The 24,646-nt window shown below is 41.5% G+C and overlaps 1 gene segment (V, D, J or C); it reads left to right on the top strand.

Moving 5' to 3' along the window:
• The window catches only part of LOC148815791 (Ig kappa chain V-III region MOPC 321-like), a 136,982-nt gene that overhangs the window by 110,499 nt on the left and 1,837 nt on the right, over positions 1–24,646 (top strand). Inside the window, 1 exon segment of the V gene segment in view lies at positions 23,961–23,994. Coding sequence covers positions 23,961–23,994 — 34 coding nt within the window.

Genomic DNA, 24,646 nt, shown 5'->3' with positions numbered 1-24,646 from the left:
AATATTTTTTTCTCTTTAAATTAACATAAATCTTGATTTCTTATTCACATAATGTAAAAAAAAAATTAAATTCTATAAAATATCCAAACCCATTCCTACCCTGAACAGTGATGAGAAGTGTCCAGATGAAGATGGTGATAAAAGCCATTGTTGTGGGTTCTGTTGTCATTAAGGGTGTCTCTGTGTTAGTCTGGAAGTGTTAAACTCACAGGGCTATAAACACTCCCAGAGCACTGAAGCATGTGCTGCCAATGCAAAGTGTCTTCTATGCAAATTATCTTCCTGGGTTCAGCAGCACTTGTAGCCAGTCAGTGCTGGAAACACAGGCTTGGTGCTGTGTGATGTGACAGAGCAAGATGAGCTGTTTAGCATTAACACTCCCAGGACAGCAGGACTAGACAGAGAACAGCTTTATAAGGAACAGAGGATGAGACACAATCAGCTGAGCCCTTATTCCACTCAGGACAGCATAGTGTGGAGAGTCTGGTTAAAGCAGCACTTATCTCTGTGTCTTCATATACAGCAAACAAAAAAAATCTTAACTTACTCTATGATCATATAGGCCATACTATCTGTCACCGGGGTATACTGTATGTGCTCATTTCTTGCTAATAAGTAAGTCTGCATGCCTGCATCTTTGAATAATGGGGCATTTGTTATTCCTTGTGGCTCCTCAAAGGCTAGAAGAACTGTGAACCTCTCTCTCAAGGATAAATAAATCTGGTGCAGCTCTTCCTTCTGAGTGATATTCCAACAGAACAGTAACAGTGACTCTGCTGTCACCAGTCAAGCCTGTGTTAATGTTTCCAGCAACAGCTTCAGCTTCTCGCCACATCTTGAGATTTCATAGGCAAAAATACCCCGGGGACAGTGGGCTGGTGGAGGGAGGTCACACTGCAGGCGTGTCGGAGAGATGCATGGGTCTGGTCAGGCTGTTATAAACAGTAACACTCTATATGAAAATTTACTGAGGACTTATGAATATTAACTAGATACTTCAGCAGCTCGTTGCTTTAATCTTCTCTGTAAGTAAGTTTTACTAATGTATTAGTGCTGAACACTTGAACTGCCCCTGTATAACAGTGGTTAAGGTACTAATTACATTTTTGAGTTATAAGAGTTTGATATATTTGATATAAGTAATAGTGCACAGGTTAAGCTGCTAGGTTAATTGGTTTCTGGTTGAATTTAAATATACTTTGACAGTGTCAAACTGTATAATCAAGTGTATAATAAATGGCTCTTTACTCTTCTCCCCAGGGTGCTGGAAATCCTTACGGTCCATTATGTGTGCAGAGCCTAATGCCCAGGGCTTCTTCACAGGTTCAGGTGTCCTGGTGCACTGTTCTGTCGCATCCTGTTCTGTTCTCAACCAGCCCCTCTCAATCACAGCTCCAGTCAAACCTGTATGCAACCCTCATGTTACCCATTAATGTGTGCTCATTGTCTGGTGTCTGTGTTAAGGGGGTCTTTGATCAGGGAAGGAAATATGTAGGATAAGGCATGAAACTACACCAACACAGAGGTGTTTGTGGCCCATCAGATTAACTTAACATCTATACAGCCCTCAACACCTGGTGCTGAAAAACCCTCCATTTTGCTCTGTGACGTGCTGAAACTAAAACATGAGTCTGTCTTTTTAAAGACAATCAATTCTTTGGAATTGTGGGAATAATTATATATAATATGCATGTTTTTGTATTGTTGCTCACAAAATTGCTTAATATAAGAAACCTTGCTGGAGAGCTGGATCCTCATAGCAGGCACAGTATCAAGTCTGGTGTGTTTTGTTTTCATTGCAGTTTTACACACAAATCCAGTCTCACAAAAATATGCTGCAGTAAAGTGCAGAAGCACTCGATCAGCAGGTGTCTCCTTAGACAGGTCCTCTTAAACTATATTCGTTCTCAGATTATTAACCGGAAGTACGTTAAACTATTATTTCAGTAGAGAGTCAGAAATAAAGTCAACCTGACTCTAATAATCTTGCGCTAATAAAATGACTGGCAGACCGAGGTCAAACCCAAGCAGTGTCGTAGTTGGTGGTAAGAAAGTAAAGCTCAATCAGGTGCAGCGATAGTTCAGATATTCCCAGATATTTTCATGGACTGCAGAGTTAATTTCAATCAGAAACTTGCAAAGCGTAAACACAATCTTAATACTTTTCAAACACCTGAATACTGTTTACACTTAGCGTCACGTAGCAGTTCCTTCCGGGCCCTATGCGGATGACACGATCCGGAATAGTGAAGATACACGAGGGAGAAAGTCATGCAGGAAAGGGTCAGGATACAGGGGTGAGCTGGTGTCCTGGGGAAGTGAGTCCGGGCGAACAAACAAAGCCAAAGTCCAAACGGGGAATCCAAATGGGAAAGTAGAGTCCAAGGCCAGGAGATCCATCCAAGGTTAAAACCATGAGCCGGGTCGGGACCGGCGGGGCAGGGGAGCAGGAACAGAAAGTTAAAACCATAACGGAGCCAGACGCAGCAGGACCCCGGGCTCTCACGATGTGGAAATCAATGAGGAACCAGGAGTGAGGACCACATCTGGCTTTTAAGGGGGAGCTGGAATAGGGAACAGGTGCAGACAATGGGAAGGGACAAGGAAGGGCTGGAGCGCCCTTAAGAGGAGGGGTAGCGATCGTGACACTTACAGATGCAGCCATTCAAAATGCACGGTACAAACCCATACCGGACGCAACTACCCACAAGCCACCGCAGTCTACCGCAGTAAGTGATTGGCTGGCCAAAATGACCGACAGGGGCACTCGTGGTGCATTGGTTGGTAGTGAAAAGATTTAATCATTTAATCTCTTTAAACTGTGCAAGTTTTAATCTGCTTAGTATTTAATATTTATATGGAATTTTACCACTAAGGGAAATTTTAGTAGCTGAGCATAAAAGAAGAGGAGCATAACGCATCTGAAGGTCATAAACGATATTAATTTAGGAACATAAACATATTTCTGTATAAAAACTGTATTGTATATGGCTGGTCTTGGTAGTTTAAAGAAAAAATACACACCAGTCTTCCATTTCTCCCTAAACTCCCTAAACATTTTAAGCATCAAAGTTTCATGAAACGGTCCCCAAATATGCGATTGCTGTATAGATTGAATTTTAATTTAAAAAAAAATATTTAACACGAAAATTAAGCTGTTTACGTTCCTCCGCCTGAGAATATAGTCCCTCGTTGCTACGAAATGCAGAAACACAGCCACGGGTAATTAGCAAAGAGAGGACATTAGCTAGCCAATATGATAAAGGAATAAATTAATTTTTTATTTCTTTTGCACATTTATTCGAACATTTCCATCGATTGTACAAGCACTTGGAAACTGTCCAATCCCTAGTTCGTCTTCATTTTCTTTCTGTGTCTACTAGGATATAATGCCGGTGATTTGTGTTAAAATTGGGTTTCCAATAACGCTGCAGCAAACTCTTGTTTTTATGTCCACTATAACGGACAATCTCCCTTGCTTTTAACCGAGTGTTTCATAATTCCCTAAAATGAAAATGCGACAGAATTCTGGGCTGTCCCTATACCAGAGATTACGGTACGGCTTCAGAATGGTGATTGGCTGACACCATCTGATACCCCTCTGACTGGGGGGAAAAAAAACTTGCTGATCTGTTCTACATAGGAGGAATAAAACAGCATACGCTGCTTCTATTTGAAACGCATATTTTAAAAGTTTAATTAAGAAGTAAAAACCTTACAGCGTACACAGATTTCTAAACTGATCAGGAGGAAGAAAAATCACCCGTGTTTCGCACATAAAAAGTGGTTATTAACTATCGAAACCTGTTTTATTTATTTTATTTTTATTTAGATTAAGAGTTCCCGTCACCCCCATTTCCATTTAAATCACAAACCCGTGTTTAATTTAATATTTTTATTGATTCACAATCTGGCAATGCAATGTAAATCGTTATCTTTGTCTTCTGCATAATAATGTTCTCCTCTCTGTCCAGCAAATTAATAATAAACTTTATTTTCGTCATCTCCGCTTTAAAGGTACCCCCGTAATATTGTATTTCATTGCACTTTGACAGATTGTCTTTAAATCAATTGTTGTCAGAATATCCCCACCTCCACACAAGAACAAAATTGCAACGATTTTATTAACTGGCTGTTTCAGTAACTTAAAGTATATATTTAAAGTAATAATTTAACAATATATGTAAATGTTTTAAGATATGTTTATGTTGTGAATGTCTGTAGATTGTATCTTATTTTTAGTTTTTGTTTTGTTTCACGTTAATTTTATAAGGGAATCTTGATTAAAGTACTTTTATTTTTTCAGACAGAATTCACATTCGCTGCAGCCAAATGGCCTTGCAGATCAGATATCAAGGAACAAAACAATTATCGCACCTGGCTCCTCAATGAAATCGCTTTAACATGCTAATGCGTTGGTGTAACACTCTGTGTCTACAGTACATTGTAAACAAACCAGTTTCACTGGTTTTCCATGTTCAAGTAAACACTGCTCTGTGTGCAAATGCAAATGCATTTAAAAAAAGTTTTTTTTTTAAAAAAGCCACCTTTAAAGGCGCTATATAAAATAAAGTTTATTATTATTCATATTGATGATATTCTTCCTCCCAGGACTTGTAAAATTGTTGTTGTTATTGTTGTTATCCCGTAAAGCACTTTGAGAAGCATACTGTCCAGCATATTGTATTTCATTGCACTTTGACAGATCGTCTTATAATCACTTGTTGTTAGAATATCCCCCAAGAGGATATTCCCCCCAAGAGGATATAGAGGTTATCCCCCAAGAAGTATCCAGGAAACAGTGAAACGGGCGTACGGTCTGGGGAGATTGCCCGTTTTCCATGTAAATAGTTCCCTGGTTCCGCACCCCTTGGTGTCTCTCTGTCTCTGTCTCTCTGTCTCTCTCTCTCTCTCTCTCTCTCTCTCTCTCTCTCTCTCTCTCTCTCTCTCTCTCTCTCTCGGGCCCGCGCTCTTGGCGGGCTTGTCTTGTGTCTCTCTCATCTGGGCGCGGGAGTGCTGCTGGCGGGTGGTGACAGAGAAGAAATAAAGCACAGTTTTTAACTCCACAAGTTTGAGTCTCTGTGTTCGTCCTCAACGAACCCAAATTCATTACATTGGTGTCAGAAGCGGGAGGATGGACAGTGAACGTCCGATGATGTCGGACTCAGAGTACTGCCGGTTCCCCCAGCCCGGGGGACTCCGGAGGCCGCCCTTGAGCGACGCTTCCCTTCGTTATGCTAAATTTCCCTTTAGTGGTAAAATTCCATATAAATATTCAATACTAAGCAGATTAAAATGTGCACAGTAAAGAGATTAATTGATAAAATCTGTTCACTAACGACCAATACACCACATTATCTTCCGTGTCGCATTAACATTGGAATGTTTTTTTTACAAGTATCAAAAGAAGCGATACACAACCTGTCTCCTCTATAACTCTTCAGTTTACAGAGAAATTCCGCCAGAGCCTCACAACATTGTCCAATAATACTCTTATTGTGTCTAATTTTTAGTTAAGCAGGATTTGAGCTACAGACCATAACAGACCAAAAAACAGAATCCACCTGCGATTCGGGTGTTAACAAAACGTGTTCACAAAGAAAGTGAAATACAGTAATACTACCAGCTATATAGATACATATATTTAGATATTTAGATCCTTAAGTTAATATCATTATTAATTTCTTTAGATACGTGATTACATATTCTCGATTATAAAACAGATCATTCCGGTCCTGGAATCTGACTAGCTGACACCCTTCTGAAGCGGTACCATAATCTCTGGTATACGGATGCCCCAGAAATTTGACTTGTTACTGTGTGATAAATTTTAAAGACTAATTCTTAGCGTAGATAAGAAAGCGTAGATAAAAAAGCTTGGATTCTAATGTATCTGATACAAGTATCTTTTAATACAGTCTTTGTTGTGCTCTTGAGCTCTGGTTAAATGATAAGTGTCGCAAGTTAAATAATTTTTGTTGTTAGAAATTATGAAACGCTCTGTTAAAAGCAAGGGAGTTTTTATGTCTGTTATACTAAAAGAAAATGCCCGACGAACTAGCGATTGAACAGTTTTTCAGTGCTTGTACAATCGATGGAAATGTTCAAATAAATGTGCTAAAGAAATAAACAAAAAAAGTAATTTATTCCTTTATCCTATTGGCTAGCTAATGTCCCGTCCTTGTTAGTTAGATCAACGAAATGCTGTGGTGTTACTTTTTGTCGATGAAAAAATAAAGTCTTTTCATTTAAAATGACGGTTACAAATAATGTGGAAAAGTGTAATGCTTGTCCAAGATCATTCATTATTAATACTATTAGTAATATCTTCGGTAAAGGCTTTGATGCATAAAATATGTCTGCATAATTAAAATATTTATGATAAAGGTAGGTTGTGCACTTTTGCCCAACTGAGCAATAATGCTTTCATAAAATATACGAACTTTTTAATGACTGATGATTAACATGCTGTAATACACAGTTTAAATTTAAAAGCTCAAATGCTGTACATGAGAGGTTCAGCTTTATTGGCTCCTCCTGGCGGTTTTACAAGGTGATTCCGGATACTTTCCAATATGACGTCATATGACGCGTGATACTGCGTCATGCCGCATTAGGAAGTGACATGCCCATTGCATGGTACCGTGGTGTACCTCAAGTGTTTTGAATGGCTGCATCTGTAGGTACAATTTCAGATGTTTTAGAAGTGAACTTTCACTAGCATTGACATATTATAGAAAACCTATTCAACTGGGGAGAAGCACCATTTGGAAAATATTGTTTCTGAGGTTTTCTAGTTTTCAAAGTTTTCATGTGAAATTGAGCTGTAAAAAATGACTTTGCATCTTCTGTCCTTTTGTTTTTGGGACTTGTTTTAGTGTTGAAGTGAACTCTGCTCAAAACAAGTTTCATCTGTCCTGCTGGCTTGACAGTTTGAAAAAGTGCGCAGTTTGGTTTTGAAGATTAATCTGATTAGTGGTGCAGGCAGATTAAATGTACACAACATAAATTCTCAGAATAAAATATATTTTTCATTCCTGGATGCTGGTGTTTATTATTATTCACATACTATATATTCTATATTACTATTTATCATACACTAATCAACAGGTTTACCCACGCTGAGACTCACTTGGACACATGAGCTGCTGATGAGCTCACATTAATGATCACATAATGTGCATCTCTGTGTTTGTGCCATGTGATGGATTTTTGTCCTGTCCAGGTGTATCTTGCCAATATAGTCTCCAGCTCCCCTGCGATGTGCTCAGTAAAGTACTTCACAAATCCTACAAGGGAAACTGTGCTGATTTGTGTTAAAGCACTGAACAGACAAGGACTTAAGAGTGAGTGAGCAGAGTTACTGTAGGAGAAGAGTGTGAGTGAGCAGAGTTACTGTAGGATAAGAGTGTGAGTGAGCAGAGTTACTGTAGGAGAAAAATGTGAGTGAGCAGAGGAACCGTAGGAGAGGCAGCAGTACTGAGCTGAGATTATGTGGAAGAGCTGTAAAGCTGATGTCACCAGGCAGTCTGGTATTCTGATACATCTGAAGATGAGTTTCTCCATTCTCTGACTATCAGGACAGAAAGGCAACACAGACACAGCAATACATACAGCTACCCAGACTAGCAAGGTAACTTTGGAGAGCAAATAGCACACTGTTCCATTTCTGCAGTCCAGGCCAGAGAGGAGTCACTCAAGTAACAGGAATTTAAAGACTTTGCAGGCCGAGTTCGCAAGACACTGTCAGACAATATGGTGTTGGCACTGCCCCCTTATGGATGAAGATGTGTGAAACATTTACAGTGCTGCATACAGTATGAAAAATTGATTCATAACTACAGACAAAACAATATATTTATTATTGGTGCATGTACAACCTATTTTAGTGTATAATCTCTGCATTTTTCTGTAAAATTCAGTAAATTGAATTAAGTAAATTGTCAGCAAATTGGTCAAAAACCCTTTCTATCACACTTCTAGGAAGTGGCAACACAAATTTAAAACACTGAATCCAAACAATTATATGAGATTTAAAGTATGTTTGTGTGCAGTTGAGCTCCTTCACAGGCTGTGTCCTGTGTCTCTGCCTTCACCCTCAGCACCTGCAGTAGGTCCCAGCTGCAGCAGTGCTGTCACTGTGCAGTCCTGCTGAGGGAGGTTTTTGTACGAGTGTGTAACACTGTGTAGACCAAACTCTGCTGTTGAGGTTGTGATGACCCATACAGTAGTAATCTGCTGCATCTTCAACCTGGACTCCTGTGATGGTCAGAGTGAAGTCAGTCCCAGATCCACTGCCACTGAAACGCTCTGGGATCCCAGTCTGATGGGTAGTTGCTCCATAGATCATGAGTTTAGGAGCTTCTCCAGCTTTCTGCTGGTACCAATTTAACCAACTGTTACAGTACCATACACCGCAGGACTGGTCTCACGGCAACTGTCTGTCCTGGCGCAGTAGATTTCACTGCTGGAGTCTGAGTCACAGTAACCTGCCCACTGGATTCTGAGAATGAAAAATCAATACATGAGGTGAAAAAAATTATGAAATCTTCCTAACGTTTGAACTTTTAATATAAGTATAAAGTAATTCCTACCCTGAGCCCAGATGAGGAGTGTCCAGATGAAGATGGTGATGAAAGTCATAGTTGTTGTGGGTTCTGTTGCCATGAAAGGCAAGTCTCAGTCATGAAGTGTTAAACTCACAGGGCTATAAACACTCCCAGAGCACTGAAGTATGTGCTGCCAATGCAATGTGTCTCTTCTATGCAAATTGTCTTCCTGGGTTCAGCAGCACTTGTAGCCAGTCAGTGCTGGAAACACAGGCTTGGTGCTGTGTGATGTGACAGAGCAATATGAGCAGTTTAGGGTGAACACTCCCAGGACAGCAGGACTAGACAGAGAGCAGCTTTATAAGGAGCAGAGGATGAGACACACTAAGCTGAGTCCAACTGGAATGGAGTGGAGTGTGGAGAGTCTGGTTAAAGCAGTCCTTGGCTTTGTGTGTTCAGATACAGCAGGATCAATAGTTGAATTAAAACCATATTTTACAGAGACTGAAGCATGCAAATGCACATATTAAGAACAGTCATGCAACCCACATTTTATATAAGTTTACACTGTCACAAATCCACTGATCAGCTATGTCCTTATTCCACACAACATAGCTGGAATGGGGTGGAGTGCAGTGTATCTGGTTAAAACTGCACTTGTCTCTGTTTGTTCAGATGCAGCACAATTACTAACTGCACTGACTTTAACACTCTTAATATTTTTGGGGCAATAAAAGAGAGGCAATATGTTCAGTTCAGATCTGACAAAATACCTTGTTATATGTTTGTGGTCCCATGGGACATTGCTCACAGTGTTGAAGGAAATACATGTTTTATCTATGGGGCTGGAGAGACACTGAAAACTTATTTTAGTGTTCATGGGGAGTGTGCTCTCTGTTTGCACGACAGTCTTCTTTTCTCCAAGATAACCGACAGTTGAAGGGGTCAGTCCTCTTCCTCAATTGTGTCTCTATTTAAACCTCAAACACTCAGACCCTCAGATCTAAAGTTTCCACCTCCCTCCTTCTCCTCTTTCTGTTCTTGCTTTGTCTGTGTATCCAGGTTCCCCCTGGGGAGTAAGTGGAAGCTCATTTCTCCAACATCAGGTTTCAGCACCAACATGAGCAGTTTAGCATGAACACTCCCAGGACAGCAGGACTAGACAGAGAGCAGCTTTATAAGGAGCAGAGGATGAGACACAATCAGCTGAGCCCTTAATCCACTCAACATAGCTGGAATGGAGTACAGAGTGGAGAGACTGGTTAAAACTGCCTTGCTAAAATATAGCAGGATTACTAATATCCAGTGAGTTAAATGCACTACAGGCATTAAAACAAAAATTGAACCCAACTTTTTAATGAAGTAATTTTTTATAGCAGAGGTTGAAATGTAGAAATGCACAGTTACAATGTGTTATGTGCCCTGATAAACCATCATATATTTAAGAATGATGTGTGTAATTATATCAATTCATTTTGGCATCTTTCACTAAAATCTGTTTTCTAGATCTTCAATACCTGGAATACCTGGAGTAGTGGTAGCAGTAGTTAGAACTCTTCTTAATCCTCATCTTCAGTCAATGTTACAGCTGTGCTTAGAGTGGGATTACAGGCACTGTAGCACTGGTGCTGTGCATTTACTTGTACAAGCAGGTGCTGGAAATGTTCCTCACACTGTGATAATTGAATAAACTTAACAATATTAATACTGAAGATTAAATGTGTATCTTACCCTAACCCTTGCTAATCACTGACTTTTAACCCCCTGTACTGTAAGGGGTATACAGTATGATCACCAGCTATAATTCCAATGCATGCATATTTTGGACGAGTTAATCAGTCTCATAGCATAGTCCTTTACATGAAAGAGATCATATTAATGACTATGCAGTGGGTGTAAAACTATGGCTTTAGCAATTATCCATGATTATCACTGAAAAGTATGAGTGTGAATACATTCTGTTCACCCTGGGCCTTTGGTATCATTTTATTCTCAACGTTCTTCTTATTGACCCTGTTGTGTATGTTTGAAGGGATTTAAAAACATATCTGTGGTTCTGTGATCACTACTGTAGCCATACTGTGTCACAAGGTGACAGATAAGAGAACCAGCACTGGGGCAGTTAGACAGCAGTTGTCCAAAAAATTAAATTGATGAATGAATTAAATGAATTAAATTAAATTAAATGAAAGGTGAGATTCACTTTACAAAACATCCTTTTGTTTCTGGGTTCTTTCTATCCCACAGTCTGCCCCCCAAGAAATCCTAAGAGATGATTCAGGTCAGGTACATGGCAATAAGCATTGAACATCTGTGTCTTGAAAAGACAGAATAAAATCAGAATAAAATTTGAAAAAAAAGTAAATTTTAGAAAATCAAAATTTTAAAAAATAAAGTTGCTTGTTCATTTCTTCATGAAACTCAGAAAAGTAAACAGGGAGTAAGAACTTGTTTGTCCCATCAATTTATCAGCACAGCTCTCTTCCCGAAACAAGAAAGAAGAAAGTGAAGCTCCACTGGCACCCAGAGGTGAAAATTTGAAAATTGGGGAGGGAGGCTTTAGGGAAAAAAAAAGCATGGTTTGAAACAGGGATGACCAACATCCACCCCCAACACAAGCGCCATGGCTTGGTAACCCAGAAATTGAAGTTTCAAGGAGACTGTTTGTGGAGCAGCAGCAATGTTTGAAATTAAGTGTTCAGATAATTATAATGTTATTCTTGTCCTGTTCAGGGAATCACCCTGGCACTGCCTAAATCCTTTGAATGTGACCATGATGGATGATAATCTCTCGTTCATCCCTCCTTGGTGATCTACTCTCCATCCTTCGATCACATCTTCAATTTGCTCAAATTCTTGACCTTATTTTTTCATCATTGCACCATCAGATCAACCTGGACACCACCTGGCTCCTGTTCCTGCAGTAATGGAATGGCACCACCTTTTACTACAATGACTACCTCTGTCTCCCAGAGACCTCCATCCCTTCACTGACACCACACGATCCATAGGTTCTGGGGCTTATGATGGAAAAAACAGTTTGTGGCCACCTGACCTCACATAAACTATTTCCTCAGTTCTTCTTTCTTATTCTTCTGCAGCACCCTGCAAACTTGAAAAATTGTAATGACAAGGCCTATTTTGTCACTTAAGCACTAAGGTATGTGAGGCCTTGCTATACTGGCAACCCTTTTAACTGTGACTATATCCACGATATAACACAGGCCTCAAGTGCCTTGTTACTTTTATAAAATGGTCCCCAAATATGCGATTGCTGTATAGAATGAATTTTAATTAAAAAAATATTTAACACGAAAATTAAGCTGTTTACATTCCTCCGCCTGAGAATATAGTCCCTCATTGCTACGCAACGCAGAAACACAGCCACAAGTAACTAACTAACAAGGACAGGACATTAGCTAGCCAATATGATAAAGGAATAAATTACTTGTCTTTATTTATTTCTTTAGCACATTTATTTGAACATTTCCATTGATAATACAAGCATTGAAAAACTGTCCAATAGCAAACTCTTGTTTTTATGTCTATTATAACAGACATAATCTCCCTTGCTTTTAACCGAGCGTTTCATAATTTCTAAGAATGAAAATTGTTTAAACTATGCGACAATATCATTCAACAAGAGCTCAAAATATCACAAGGATCCTCAAGAGCACAAGAAAGACAGCAGAAGATCAGACACCTGAGAATCCAAGCTTTTTTATCTACGCTTTATTATCTACGCTAAGAAGTAGTCTTTAAAAGCCTATGGGATTGATTTGACTGACCGTTATTTATCAGTCAGCACATTGATATTTCTTTATCACACAGTAAAAAGTCAAAATTCCTTTCAGGGTGTGCGTATACCAGAGAATATAGCACGGCTTCAAAAGCGTGTCGGCCAATCAGATTTCAGGACAGGAACTATCCGTTTTATAATTAGAATTAAGGTGCTATTAAAGATTTCTAATAATCTTTGTGTGCCTTGACCATATAGCCTGGTGCCTGCCTGTGTAAAAACACAGGGATGTAGTTAAAGAGGCCTCTCCTTGTGATCTCAACCACAGAATGACCTGGTGGTCTTCACATGTGGGAGTGTAAGAGAGGTGAGTTTGTCTTCTGGATAACGATCCTTTCTACAACAGAGGTGATCTAAACTCCCATGATGGATGTCCACTGCTAGTGCCTGGATGTCTAGTTGAGAGCCATAGGTACATCTGGATCTGATCTTAAAAGTCACAGGGCACGTTCAGTCACCCAAAGGAAGATCCACCAATGAGTGACCTGTAAGGTGGGCACCAGCGGTATACCTGATGGCATCTCAGACAATCACCAACTTGTGATGCGATACTACAAACTGTAACTCAAGTCATTTTCCGCTGGTTAACTCACTGACTCTATCTCTTTATCTAAACTGGCAAACTGAATTTTCAACCATGTGACTGCAAGCAGTCCGAGTCAGGTCTTAAACTTTTCTCAGAGAAGCTGAGAGAGTGTGTCAGTATAGTGCAGAATTCCAAGATATTCTTCCTGAAACAGAAGAAATATTCTGTTTGTAAACCCAACGTTATCTTCGACGATCAACAAAATTAGACAGCTAGACTCTTTTTCTTGACATCCAGAATATCCAAGCACACTCTGAACAAAAACTATAGCACGGAATGACCTAAGTTCCCCTTTTGCCTACCTTACAGACCCCTAGAGGAAAAGCTGTGCACAAACTGCTTTTAAAGACCAAAGTAAAATTTCATTATTCACATCATAATTCTCAAGAGGTGTGCTATTATTCCAAACACACATTTGATGTTTAGTTCATGATAGTTAATGCATATTTACTTGTGTCTGAGAATATGAATATGATTTAGTTTTACGAGACTGATATAACCTACGAGCTAGACTGTATAATCTCTGCATATTTTAACTCTGAAATTATTAACTCTTTTCTTTGTAATCCCCTTGTAATCAGTCATTCATATCACAGCAGATCATTTCTCAGATGTATTTTGTTACGTTTGTTGTTTTTTATGCATGTATTGATTATACTGTATCAATAAACTGTATTTTGTGTATTTGTAATTCCTGTGTGAGACTGCAAATTAATATGTTTGATTGGTTTCTAAAAGTCATCACATTGTCATGGGAGCTGGTCCTGACTCCCGAGTAGTGCATATTTTGGACCCTATGCAGACGTTATAATCCGGAAGTGACTGGAATAAAACTTCAAGGGAAACACAGCAGGAGCAGGACGGAATGACAGACGGGGGGCATGACGGCTGTGATCTGGTCCTCAGGGGGAGTGGTGCAGGCGAACAAGTCCTAAGGTAGTCCAAAGGGGAAACCGGGGCGAAGTCCAGGGTCCAGGAGCCAGGAGATCCAATCCGAGACAGACTACATTAAAACCGGAATGGGTTCTGGAACAGGAACAGGGACAGAGAACCAGGATAAAAACAGTAATGAGGCCAGGCGCTCCGAGCCCTGGACTCAGTAGGTCAGGATGCCGTGATGAAGCCTATGCCGTCTCATAAACTCATAAATTCCTGATCAACTACCTGTCAGACTGGGATCCCAGAGCGTTTCAGTGGCAGTAGATTTGGGACTGACTGCACTCTGACCATCACAGGAGTCCAGGCTGAAGATGCAGATTATTATTGTGTGGCTCATTCTACTAGTGGTCTTTACGCACAGTGTTACACACCCATACAAAAACCTCCATCAGCAGGACTACACAGCAACTGCACTGCTGCAGCTGGGACCTCCTGCAGGTGCTGAGGGTGAAGGCAAAGACACAGGACAAAGCCGGTGGAGGAGCTGAGTTGCAAAGAGACACAATAAGCTTCATGTGTATTATTAAAAGATTACTATTTTATTTTATTTTATTAAAGTGAATAATTTTAATACAAACATGAAGTTAAATTTCAAGAATAAACTGCAAAAAAAAATCCAAACCTAAAATACACCCACTGCATAAGTATTCTCCCACAAAGTCTAAATTTGGTGGAAACAACATGAAAAGCAATAACTGTACATCTGTGACTCTTTTTGGATATGTTTTTGCCAACTGTGCACATCATGATGGTGCAATTTCTGTCTGTTCTTCTTTATATGTTCTTCTTTACAAATATACTCAAGCTCTGATCAACAGCAATTTTCAATTCTAGTCCTCTGACTTGGTCACTCATTGACATTTTCTTTCTTATTCTTGAGTCACTCCAATGCTGATTAAGCCTTTTGATTTGGGTTATTGTCCCGTTCAAAGTTGAATTTTCATCTCAGAAATGAGAACTTTAGCAGAGTGAAGCAGGTTTTACTCTGACATTTGCTACTTTGCTCCATTAATTGCCCCCTCACTCTTGACAAATGGAGTTTATATAACAAAAGTTCGGGGGGGATGACAACAACCACGCTCAATCATTCCCAACCATCGGTAATTAGCAATCACTCCCTTCATCCTTCCTCCACCAAACGCTATAAATACCAAATGCGATATCTCTCTTCCTCGCGTGCGACTTTTGCATCCCACCTCCACCCCAACTCCACGTCCGCAGCTACTCCTTGGTTACCTTGCGTGGGGGTCCTGGCCTCCTCGTCCTACGGCCAGGAAGTCAGCTCTCAGCCAAGCGGGTTAAGCCAAATATTCGCTCCACAATAGTTAATTTGATCTTGAGTGTTGTCATTCCTAGTGATGTCTCCCAGTTCCTGCTGAGGAGAAGTCTCATGAATGTTTTGCAGTAACACTGTGCTGAATTTTATTTCAGTAATGGCTTCAGTATTTCCATAATGGTTTCCTTCTTGCGTCTGACATTCAGGCCAGCACAGTTGAGTGATATTGTTGACTCAAGCACAGCCAGTAGCTATATCGCCCTGCAACTCACAAATGGTAATTTGTTGGTGTTAAGCAGGAGTGAGGCTGGCCAGTACCTGGATGGGAGACCTCCTAGAGAAGCTAAGGTTGCTGCTGAAAGAGATGTTAGTTGGACCAATAGGTCATAATGCCCCAGTACAGTAATGGGAACACCATACTATAAAAAAGGCACTGTGTGCCATTGAACTATGTAGCTCTTTCATAGCTGCTGTTGGCCTCTAGGTGGCATCACTCACCAGTTTTATTCTTGACCTGGCTGCTCAGTTTGGAGGAACAGTCTGATCTAGGCAGAGTCTGGATGGGACAATAACCTTCAGAGAGGTGCACCTGGTAACATTCAACACCTCCTGCACATCATACATGAGTCTACAAGCAATCTCTACTCTCTCTCTTCGGCTAAATGGAAGATCTTGAGATATTGAAATTTAAGATGGCGGCACACACGGACGCAGCAGCTGATCCGGGTCTGGAAAAAAGGTGCTAAATGTTGTTCCACTGTTAAATGTTGTCTCTTGTCCAAATTTTTCAAACGTCTATGATCGTCTGACCCTGCTGGAAATGGGAAAACAATGTAAGGACTATCTGCCGAGTATTCTGATGGAGAAGCTAAGTAGCCTTGGCCTACTGAGAGCGTTGGGGACAGCAGTGCAACCTGTTGCAGTTGTCCGAGAGAGGAGGTACCAGAAACAGTGTGAAAGGAAACAGAAATGAGGCAAGGGGGCTGGAATGTAAGCTAATCCTAGCAGACCGGCTCTCCTGTCAATTTTACTTTCCAATGTACGTTCTCTGGAAAACAAACTGGATTACTTAAGATTACAACTGGCTACTCAGCGAGAGATGGAGGAGTGCTGTATCTTTATTTTAACTGAAACATGGCTAAATGACCTTATTTTGGATATGCCCATTCAGCTAGATGGACTGTTTTCCTTCCGTACAGACAGGAAAGTTTCAGTGACCGGTAAGTCTCTTGGAGGCGGTTTGTGTGTTTATATAAACAAAAAATGGTGCAAAAATGCTGCAGTAGTCTCCAGTCACTGCTCATCATCAGTGGAATTAATAACAGTTAAGTGTCAGCCCTTCTGTTTACCAAGGGAATTTACTACTGTTCTTTTTTTGGCTGTGTACATCCCTCCCAGTGCCGACTCTAAAGAGGCGCTCCGAGTCCTTTATGGGGCCATCAGCGATCTGCAAACTGCTCACCAGATGGCTTTGTCATTGTTGCCAGTGACTTCAATCGTGTGGATCTTAAGACAGTTCTTCCTAAATTTTATCAATATGTTAATTTTACAACCAGAGGGGAGAACATTATGGAATTAGTTTACCCAAATATCCATGATGCATACAAGGCTTTTCCCCGCCCCCACCTGGGCTACTCAGACCACCTTTCTGTTATGTTTATTCCAGCATACAGACCGCTGCTCAAACGTGCCAAACTAGTTCTGAAACAAATCCAGAGGGATGGCCAGAGGGAGCCATCTCAGCATTACAGGACTGATTTGAGCACACAGACTGGAACATGTTCAGGGAGGCTGCTACTTATGATCATCTCATTAATTTAGAGGAGTATGCAGCATCTGTGACTGTGGCTACATCATTAAGTGTATAGATGAGGTCACTGTCTCTAAATCTATCATCACAAGGGCCAACCAGAAGCCATGGCTGACTGCAGAGGTCCGTGCACTGTCCGTGCACCCGTGATGCTGCATTTAGATCAGGCGATAAAGCAGCCCTCAGGACTACGAGAGCCAACCTGTCTCGTGCCATCAAGGAGGCAAAACGAACCTATGTGGAAATCCATGGCCACTTCCTGGACACTAGAGATATGCGGTGCATGTGCCAGGACATCCAGGCCATTACTGATTACAGGACTACTCCACGTGCCAGTGACGGTGATCCCTTCAGGATGTGCTGAATAACTTCTTGGAAGCACTAAATGTTGTGCCTGTGAGGAAAACCACACTTCCTCCCGATGATCAGGTGCTTTGCCTGTCCACAGCTGATGTGAAGAGGACACTAGCCAAAGGTAATCCACGTAAGGCTGCTGGACCTGATAATATTTCCTTGACCATGCAACTAGGTATGTGCAAAACAGCAGAACAGCTAGCTGACGTCCTCACAAATAATTTTAATATCTCTTTGTGTCAGGCAGTCATCTCTGAATGCTTCATATCCACCAGAATTATACCAGTGCCGAATAAGTCAGCTATGTTCTCCCTCAATGATTACCGCTGCGTGGTGCTCACAACAATTATCATGAAGTGCTTCGAAAGGACACATAAAGTGCAGACTCCCTACCCCTCTGGACCCCCTTCAGTTTGCATACCGCCCCAACCAGTCTACTGATGATACAGTATCACTTGCCCTTCACCTGGCCCTGTCCCACCTGGACAAGAAAGACACTTAGGTACAGTAAGAATGCTGTTCATTGACCTCAACTCAGCATTCAATACAACCATCCCCCAGAAGCTGATAGGAAAATTGAGGTTGCTGAATCTCAATGCCTCCCTCTGTAACTGGATTCTGGACTTTCTGACCGAGAGACCTCAGACAGTCCGGATCGGTAATAACATCTCCAGCACCATCACAATGAGCACTGGAACCCCCCAGGGCTGTGTGCTCATCTCACTGCTGTTCACACTGATGACTTATGACTGTTCTGCCAGGCACAGATCAACTGCATCATCAAGTGTGCTGATGACACGACATAAGGAGAGGAGGTGGAGCAACTAGTGGAATGGTGCACAAACAACATCCTGTCTCTTAATGTAGATACAACAAAGATATAATCATTGATTCCTGGAGGGCCCACGCTGATCACTCCCCACTGCCCATCAACAGTTTCCCTGTGGAGATAGTTAGAAGCATCAAGTTTCTTGGTGTACACATTACAGATGACTTCACCTGGTCCCTCAATACCACCTCCCTAGCCAAGAAAGCAGAGCAGCGGTAACTGAGGAGGGCAAACCTTCCCCCGCCCATTCTTTCCACTCTCTACAGAAGCATCATTGAGAGCACCTTGACCAGTTGTATCACCTGGTCACCTTGACCATCTGCTTCAGACCGCAAGACCCTGCAACGAATTGTGGAAACAGCTGAAAACATCATTGGAGCCTCCCTCCCTTCCATTTCTGTCATCTGTCACAAACACTGCTTACACAGGGCCTTCAGTATAGTAGATGACCCCTCCCATCCCTCCCATAAACTATTTGCCCTCCTACCATCTGGAAAAAGATATCGCAGTATATGGGCTAGCTCAACCAGACTCTGTAACCGCTTTTTCCCACAGGCTGTCAGGCTCCTCAACACCCTGGAATCTACTTGCACCCACTCCAATTCCAGAAACAGGGTTTAAATTCCCCCAGTGTTTAGTGTATATTGTATGATGTATTCTTTTTACTATTCTGTAATAGTTAAATTGCACTATGTGTATATGCTGTGTACACTGCCTTAGCAATATGGACTATGTGTATCCTGTCTACAATGTCTATGTCAGTGTCCTGTCTGTAATTGCATCGTGGACCAGGAGAAACAATATTTCGTTCCACCGTATACTTGTATATGGCTGGAATGACAAATACATGTGAACTTGAACTTAAATTAAATGTTAAGAATGATCTTGATCAGCTCAAGTGGGAACATCTGTGGTCGGTCTAGATAATATTGGTCTGAGCTCAGGATTCAGCAATGTGGTTAAAGTGTTAGATCAACTGTTCAACCATTCAGGCTGCAGAGGGCGTGACGCTATTGTGATGATTTCCTTGCTCTGTCAGGGTGTAAATTGATCCAGGTCTGTATTACTGCCATTTAACTCTGTAGTAGTGAAAGTTGACTGTCCTTTGACTGTGTCAGATGATTTGTCTTGACTAAATTAATCTGGAAGAAATGGACCTGCAGCTAGGAAATGAAGGACTGTGTGCAGAAGCACAATAGAAATGTCTAATTAATCATGCAGTTTCGAGGGATGAATTCAACTCAGTTGTTAAGAGTTACGTTGACAGGAAACCCTGTGTATGCAGAAAGTGCTGCTTTGTCTGTAACTCAGTGCTTGTGTACAACTGAGATCCTCCACAGTCTGTGTGCTGTACGTTTGCCTTCACCCTCAGCACCTGCAGTAGGTCCCAGCTGCAACAGTTCAGCCTTTGTCCTGCTGAGGGAGGTTTTTGTATGAGTGTATAAGACTGTGTGAACACATAGGCACCACTGAGATTGTGCTCACTCTGACAATAATAATCTGCTGCATCTTCAGCCTGGACTCCTGAGATAGAGTGAAGTCAGTCCCAGATCCACTGCCACTGAAACGCTCTGGGATCCCAGTTTGACGGGTAGCTGCTGCATAAATCAGGAGTTTAGGAGTTTCTCTAGCTTTCTGTTGGTACCAGGCTAGTAAATGCTTAGAGTTATAAATGTTCACTGCAGGACTGATCTTACAGTTCACAGTGACTGTCTGTCCTGGAGCAATAGATTTCACTGGAATCTGAGTCACAGTAACCTGTCCTCCGGCTTCTGAAATTTATAAATAAGACAGAGCATATGGTAAATAGTTACAATTGTAAAAACATGTCAGGAAATATAATATTATGTATTTTTGTTGAATTATTTTTTTCTTTGAACAAAACATATTTTGGCCTATAAACATCAAAGAATTATTATTACTTGTAGTAATTTATTCTATTCAATTAAATAGCATGTTCATTAAATATTTCAAATCAAATGCATTCCTACCCTGAGTAGAAATGAAGAGTGCCCAGATAAAGATGGTGAATAAAGTCATTGTTGCTGTGGGTTCTGTTGCCATGTAGGACAGCTCTCAGTCATGAAGTGTTAAACTCACAAGGTTATAAACACTCCCAGACCACTGAAGCATGTGCAGCCAATGCAGTGCCTTTTCTATGCAAATAATTCTGGTGCAGCTCTTCCTTCTGAGTGATAATCCAACAGAACAGTAACAGAGACTGTCTGTTATCACCAGTCAAGCCTGTGAAGCTTGTATTGACGTTTTCAAACAGCAGGTTTTCAAAGAATTTACGGTGAACTAATATTTTATAAAGTCATATAGTGTAAATACCTTTAATAAAACTGTATATAAAAGGAAATTGTCTTTTGTTTATTTTGAAAAAAAAAATCATCTTGACATTGGAAATAAAGAAAACAAACCTTTCACTGGGAGACAGAAGCGCAAGAATAACTAGAAGCAAACAGAAAATGTCTGGAGAAAAGCTCAGAGTTTGTCAGTCTGCCGTATTGAGAAAACCTGCTCCCATACTGGAAAACTTCAGACTCAAAGTTCCAGCATTTATTCAGAATGTTTTTTTAGAAAATAAGTAATCTGTCTCTGCATTTCAGACTTTGTGCCTTTAAACCCACCTTACTCATTTATCCTTTGTGTGAATGATTTGGTCTGGTAAGAGTTAAATATACATTTATAAGCATGTTGATGTTGATTTAGAACATAACCAGTGTGATGCAATCCAGCCTCCTGAGATCTCTCCTCATATGAAATATAGCAGCACAGCTCCATCCTCCTTATCAATGACTCCCAATAAAGAAATGTGAGAATCTGCAGTTCTGTGTTAAGTTACATGTGATTGGGAAAAGTTTCTGTTGGTCAGCAGGCATAATAGTTATATCCTGTAACAGTGGTTTAGTTTTGGTAGTTACCCTCTCTACATCACTGTTTATTGTACAGAAGTCTGAGTCCTTATTAAACCTTTTTCCAAAATCAAGCAGGAATCCTCCTGGAATTTGGGACTGTGGTCTTTCCAGGTGTTGAAGGTCCTCTTGAAGACATCAGTCCTTTTTTAAAAAAGTGTTTTGGAAAATCACCTTAAGTACTCCTGAAGTGAATTGATTGTACCTGTTGAGTCGGAGTTTAAAAGGTATAATCAGATTGAAAACCAGACATCAGTGTATCTCTTCAGGAGAAGACTGTCAGATCTCAGCTTTAGACTGTCCAGTGCCTCTCTAACTGAAAGACACAGTCCACTGGGAAGTCAGTTTGGTTTTGAAAGTGTAAAATAATCCAGGCTCACTTCTGCTGGGGGACTGCTGAGTGAGCTAGCATTTGTCATGGTAACTCACCTGTCACTCAGTGTCAGTTATGATTTATGATCGGAAACCTGTATCACCTGCAGGCAATTTATATCCACACCAGGTGGTGCAGAATAATTAAGGTCTGCTGAGACAATATATGGTGGTCTGGTATAGAATTTAGCTCTGTGATTGAGTCTGCTCAGAGCCTCCCTGTAATCCTCATCTCGAGTTCCTTAGTTTCTTAGTTCTCTAATACCTTGTGCTGTGTCTTGGATGTTTGACTCTTACTTTGCTCTGAGCACATCACACCTAGATTTCCCTTTTGTTCTAACAACCTGTGTATTACTCATACTTGAACTTTGCCTGGTTGTCTTAACTGTGATTCTGGATTGGCCATTTGCCCCTCAGTGCCTTCACTGTGTCTCTATGGCTTTGGGCAACACTTTCTTCTAACCCCAGATCTGGACTGTCTGCCTGCACCAGTCTCTGCTAGTGTCCCCAGACTGTGCTGCACCACACGTGGCTGTATGCTCACCATAGCTCGGCCCTGTCTGTCTGTGCTGTTGACAGTCTCCTGTTGTTCTCTCTCTTTCACCCAGCTCATGGGTTCATTTCCTGTTTTACAACCACTTCTTAATTCCAAGTTTAGCATTGGAAATGACATTATCAAAGAACAGTTGTAAACAAGAGGGGGCCATTTGGTCCATCTTGCTCATGTGGCTTTTCAAACGAGTGAATCTCAAATTTTATCTTGTAGCTTCTTGAAGGAGAGACCAGACCTTGGACCTGAACCACCTGGGTGGAGCATTTTATTTTCTGAATGTGATCTTCCATCCTCAATGAGCTAAAGTCTGAAGTGGTCCTTTGAGCTGCCCCTGTCAGGATTGATATTGTTCAATCCTTCTTTAAGTCTGTCTTGTTCTAGATTGAAGAGATTAAGTTCATTTAACCTGTCTCTATAGCAACCGACTGACTGATGGTTTATCCATAGAGACCAAGGACCATTGTTATTCTTCCAGCTCTTTCTAAGGATAAAATCACTTTGAGATGCAGTGAGTAAAACAGAGGACTGTTATGCATCAGGTATTACTAGTGCATACTCCATAAACCAGATCTACTCTGAGTTTAAATTCCACTCTTTGTGCTGAATACAAAAGCTGTCTGTCAGTGTTTTACCCCAGACTGTCCTGATGACCCTGAAGAATCAGCATAAACACCCAGATGTCCTTCCTGCAGCTCTGAATCCCCAAGAGACAGGAATACAGGTTTTCTATGAGCAGTTGGTGCTGCCATGATTGCAGAATCTTATCCCTGCTGCAAAGGGGACTTTTACACTTCTTAAAATGTGGTAAAAGATGACAGTAAATGATAAAAGATAATTCATCCTTACAGTATGTTCCACCTTTAACAACCTGCTGGTTTCCTACTACGTGAGTTATAGGGACAGATTGCCCCCTGCTGGAGATTGTACGTGTGATGTTAACATCATAGCACTAGGGGGAAGAAAGGCACAGGAGAACAACATACAGTACTGCCAGTGCGCATTACAGGGATTGTGTTAATATACAGTCAGTGAGCTCAAAATACTATTGCGCCGACATGCATTGTTGTTTAATGTTTTCTTGATTACACTTTATGAAGCTGATAGGAAAAATGCAGCCTCGTATTTTTGTATGTTTGCTGTAAAATACTCCTGCGTCCACTCCAGGGAGACATCTCGCCTCACGCCTTCTGATTGCCGGGCTCATCGAGACTCACTGAGGATAAACTAAATAGTACTAAAAACAGACAGATAAGAGATTTAAAAAACGTATCAATGATTCGGTTCGCTAAAACCCGAATCGCAACAAGGCAGTTTATCGGGCAGAGAGCTCGGGGAGGTAGCTTGTCCAGTGTGAGCGCCGCGGGCAGCTCCAGGCGCGCTGGGCAGGTTTTTGTACAGGCGCTCTATCAGAGTCAGTCACTGTGGTGGACTTTCGGCAGCGGGACCAGACTGACTGTGGGCAGTAAGTACAGCGCAGCCTCGCCGTCTTCCTCCCGGGCTCTCCGTGCAGACAAACCCCGCAGGACTGCGCGGCTCTTAGAGAAACACGGGCGCTTTTATGATCATATTTAATGTTGAGATTATTGTAACGCTTACGGCCGACAGGTACTGTGTAAGAGCCGGGGTACCAGAGCAGGTGACGTCACCGCCCTTCCCAGTAATAGCAGGACCACAGGGAGATCTCTCTTTGGCTCACCGGGCTGGGTCCCTGCTGAGTGACGCGGGAGTCCCGGGTTTGAGTCCCCGACGGTGAGGGGCAGACCTAATGCGGCAAGGGTGCCCGCCTGAGCCCCTGTTGCGTTACATTATTAAGGTCCTGTTCTTAACACCTTCCACGATCTGGATATAAAATAGTTTAAACGTCAGGATCCTTGGGTTTCCAGGTGAGATAAAGGAAGATATAAACCTGTAAAAACCTCTGGTCCGGGAGCAGGTTTTTGTACGAGCGCTGAATCAGGTTCAAGCACTGTGGTACACTTTCGGCGGCGGCACCAGACTGAGCGTTGGAAGTAAGTGATCTCTCCGTCTTTTCAGAGCTGTTTCTGTGTGTTTCTCTGAAATTATTTTTTGTCACAGAAATTGCAACTTTGAATCTCATGTTAGGAGTTTTTTTAAAGTTCTTACTTTATAAAGTTGAAGAGTGTTGTGTTGAGAAGAGCGATTCGAGCCCGGCTAAGATGCTGCGGCGCTCCTCTGCAGTGTGGGATACTTTACAGGCTTCATCTCCTGTAAATCCTGAGTGTCCATTTATTATATTTGCTTTATAGTATGAATGCTTCTATTTTGAGTAGGCTTCAACGTTAAATGTGCATTAATCCTGCTGATACTGGAGATACAGAGTCGGTGTCAAAAGCGCACAGCGGAATGTTTCCACTTCCCATGGTCTGAAACCCGATTGAGACTGTTGTGTTCAGACCCTGCCAGTCCAAGTGAGACCAGTGATGCCGCAGTGTAGCCGCTGACTCGGGTCCATTTCAGGCGGAGAAGAGCTGACAGGCGCGGGCTGTGTGGAGACAGAGCCGTGTCTCCGCTCCGGCTGCACTCCGGGGGCTGACAGAACCCGAACTCAAATATGAGGAATATGAATTCGTATATACAGTATGCACTCGAGTTATTGCTGTTCAATTACAACATATTAACATAAAGCATCTTTTTAAATCT

Source organism: Atractosteus spatula, chromosome 24 (assembly GCF_055471065.1).
Source record: "Atractosteus spatula isolate fAtrSpa1 chromosome 24, fAtrSpa1.hap1, whole genome shotgun sequence".
Taxonomy (NCBI): domain Eukaryota; kingdom Metazoa; phylum Chordata; class Actinopteri; order Semionotiformes; family Lepisosteidae; genus Atractosteus; species Atractosteus spatula.
The sequence above is the reverse complement of the archived record's forward strand: the minus strand, read 5'-3'. Positions and strand labels throughout refer to the sequence as shown.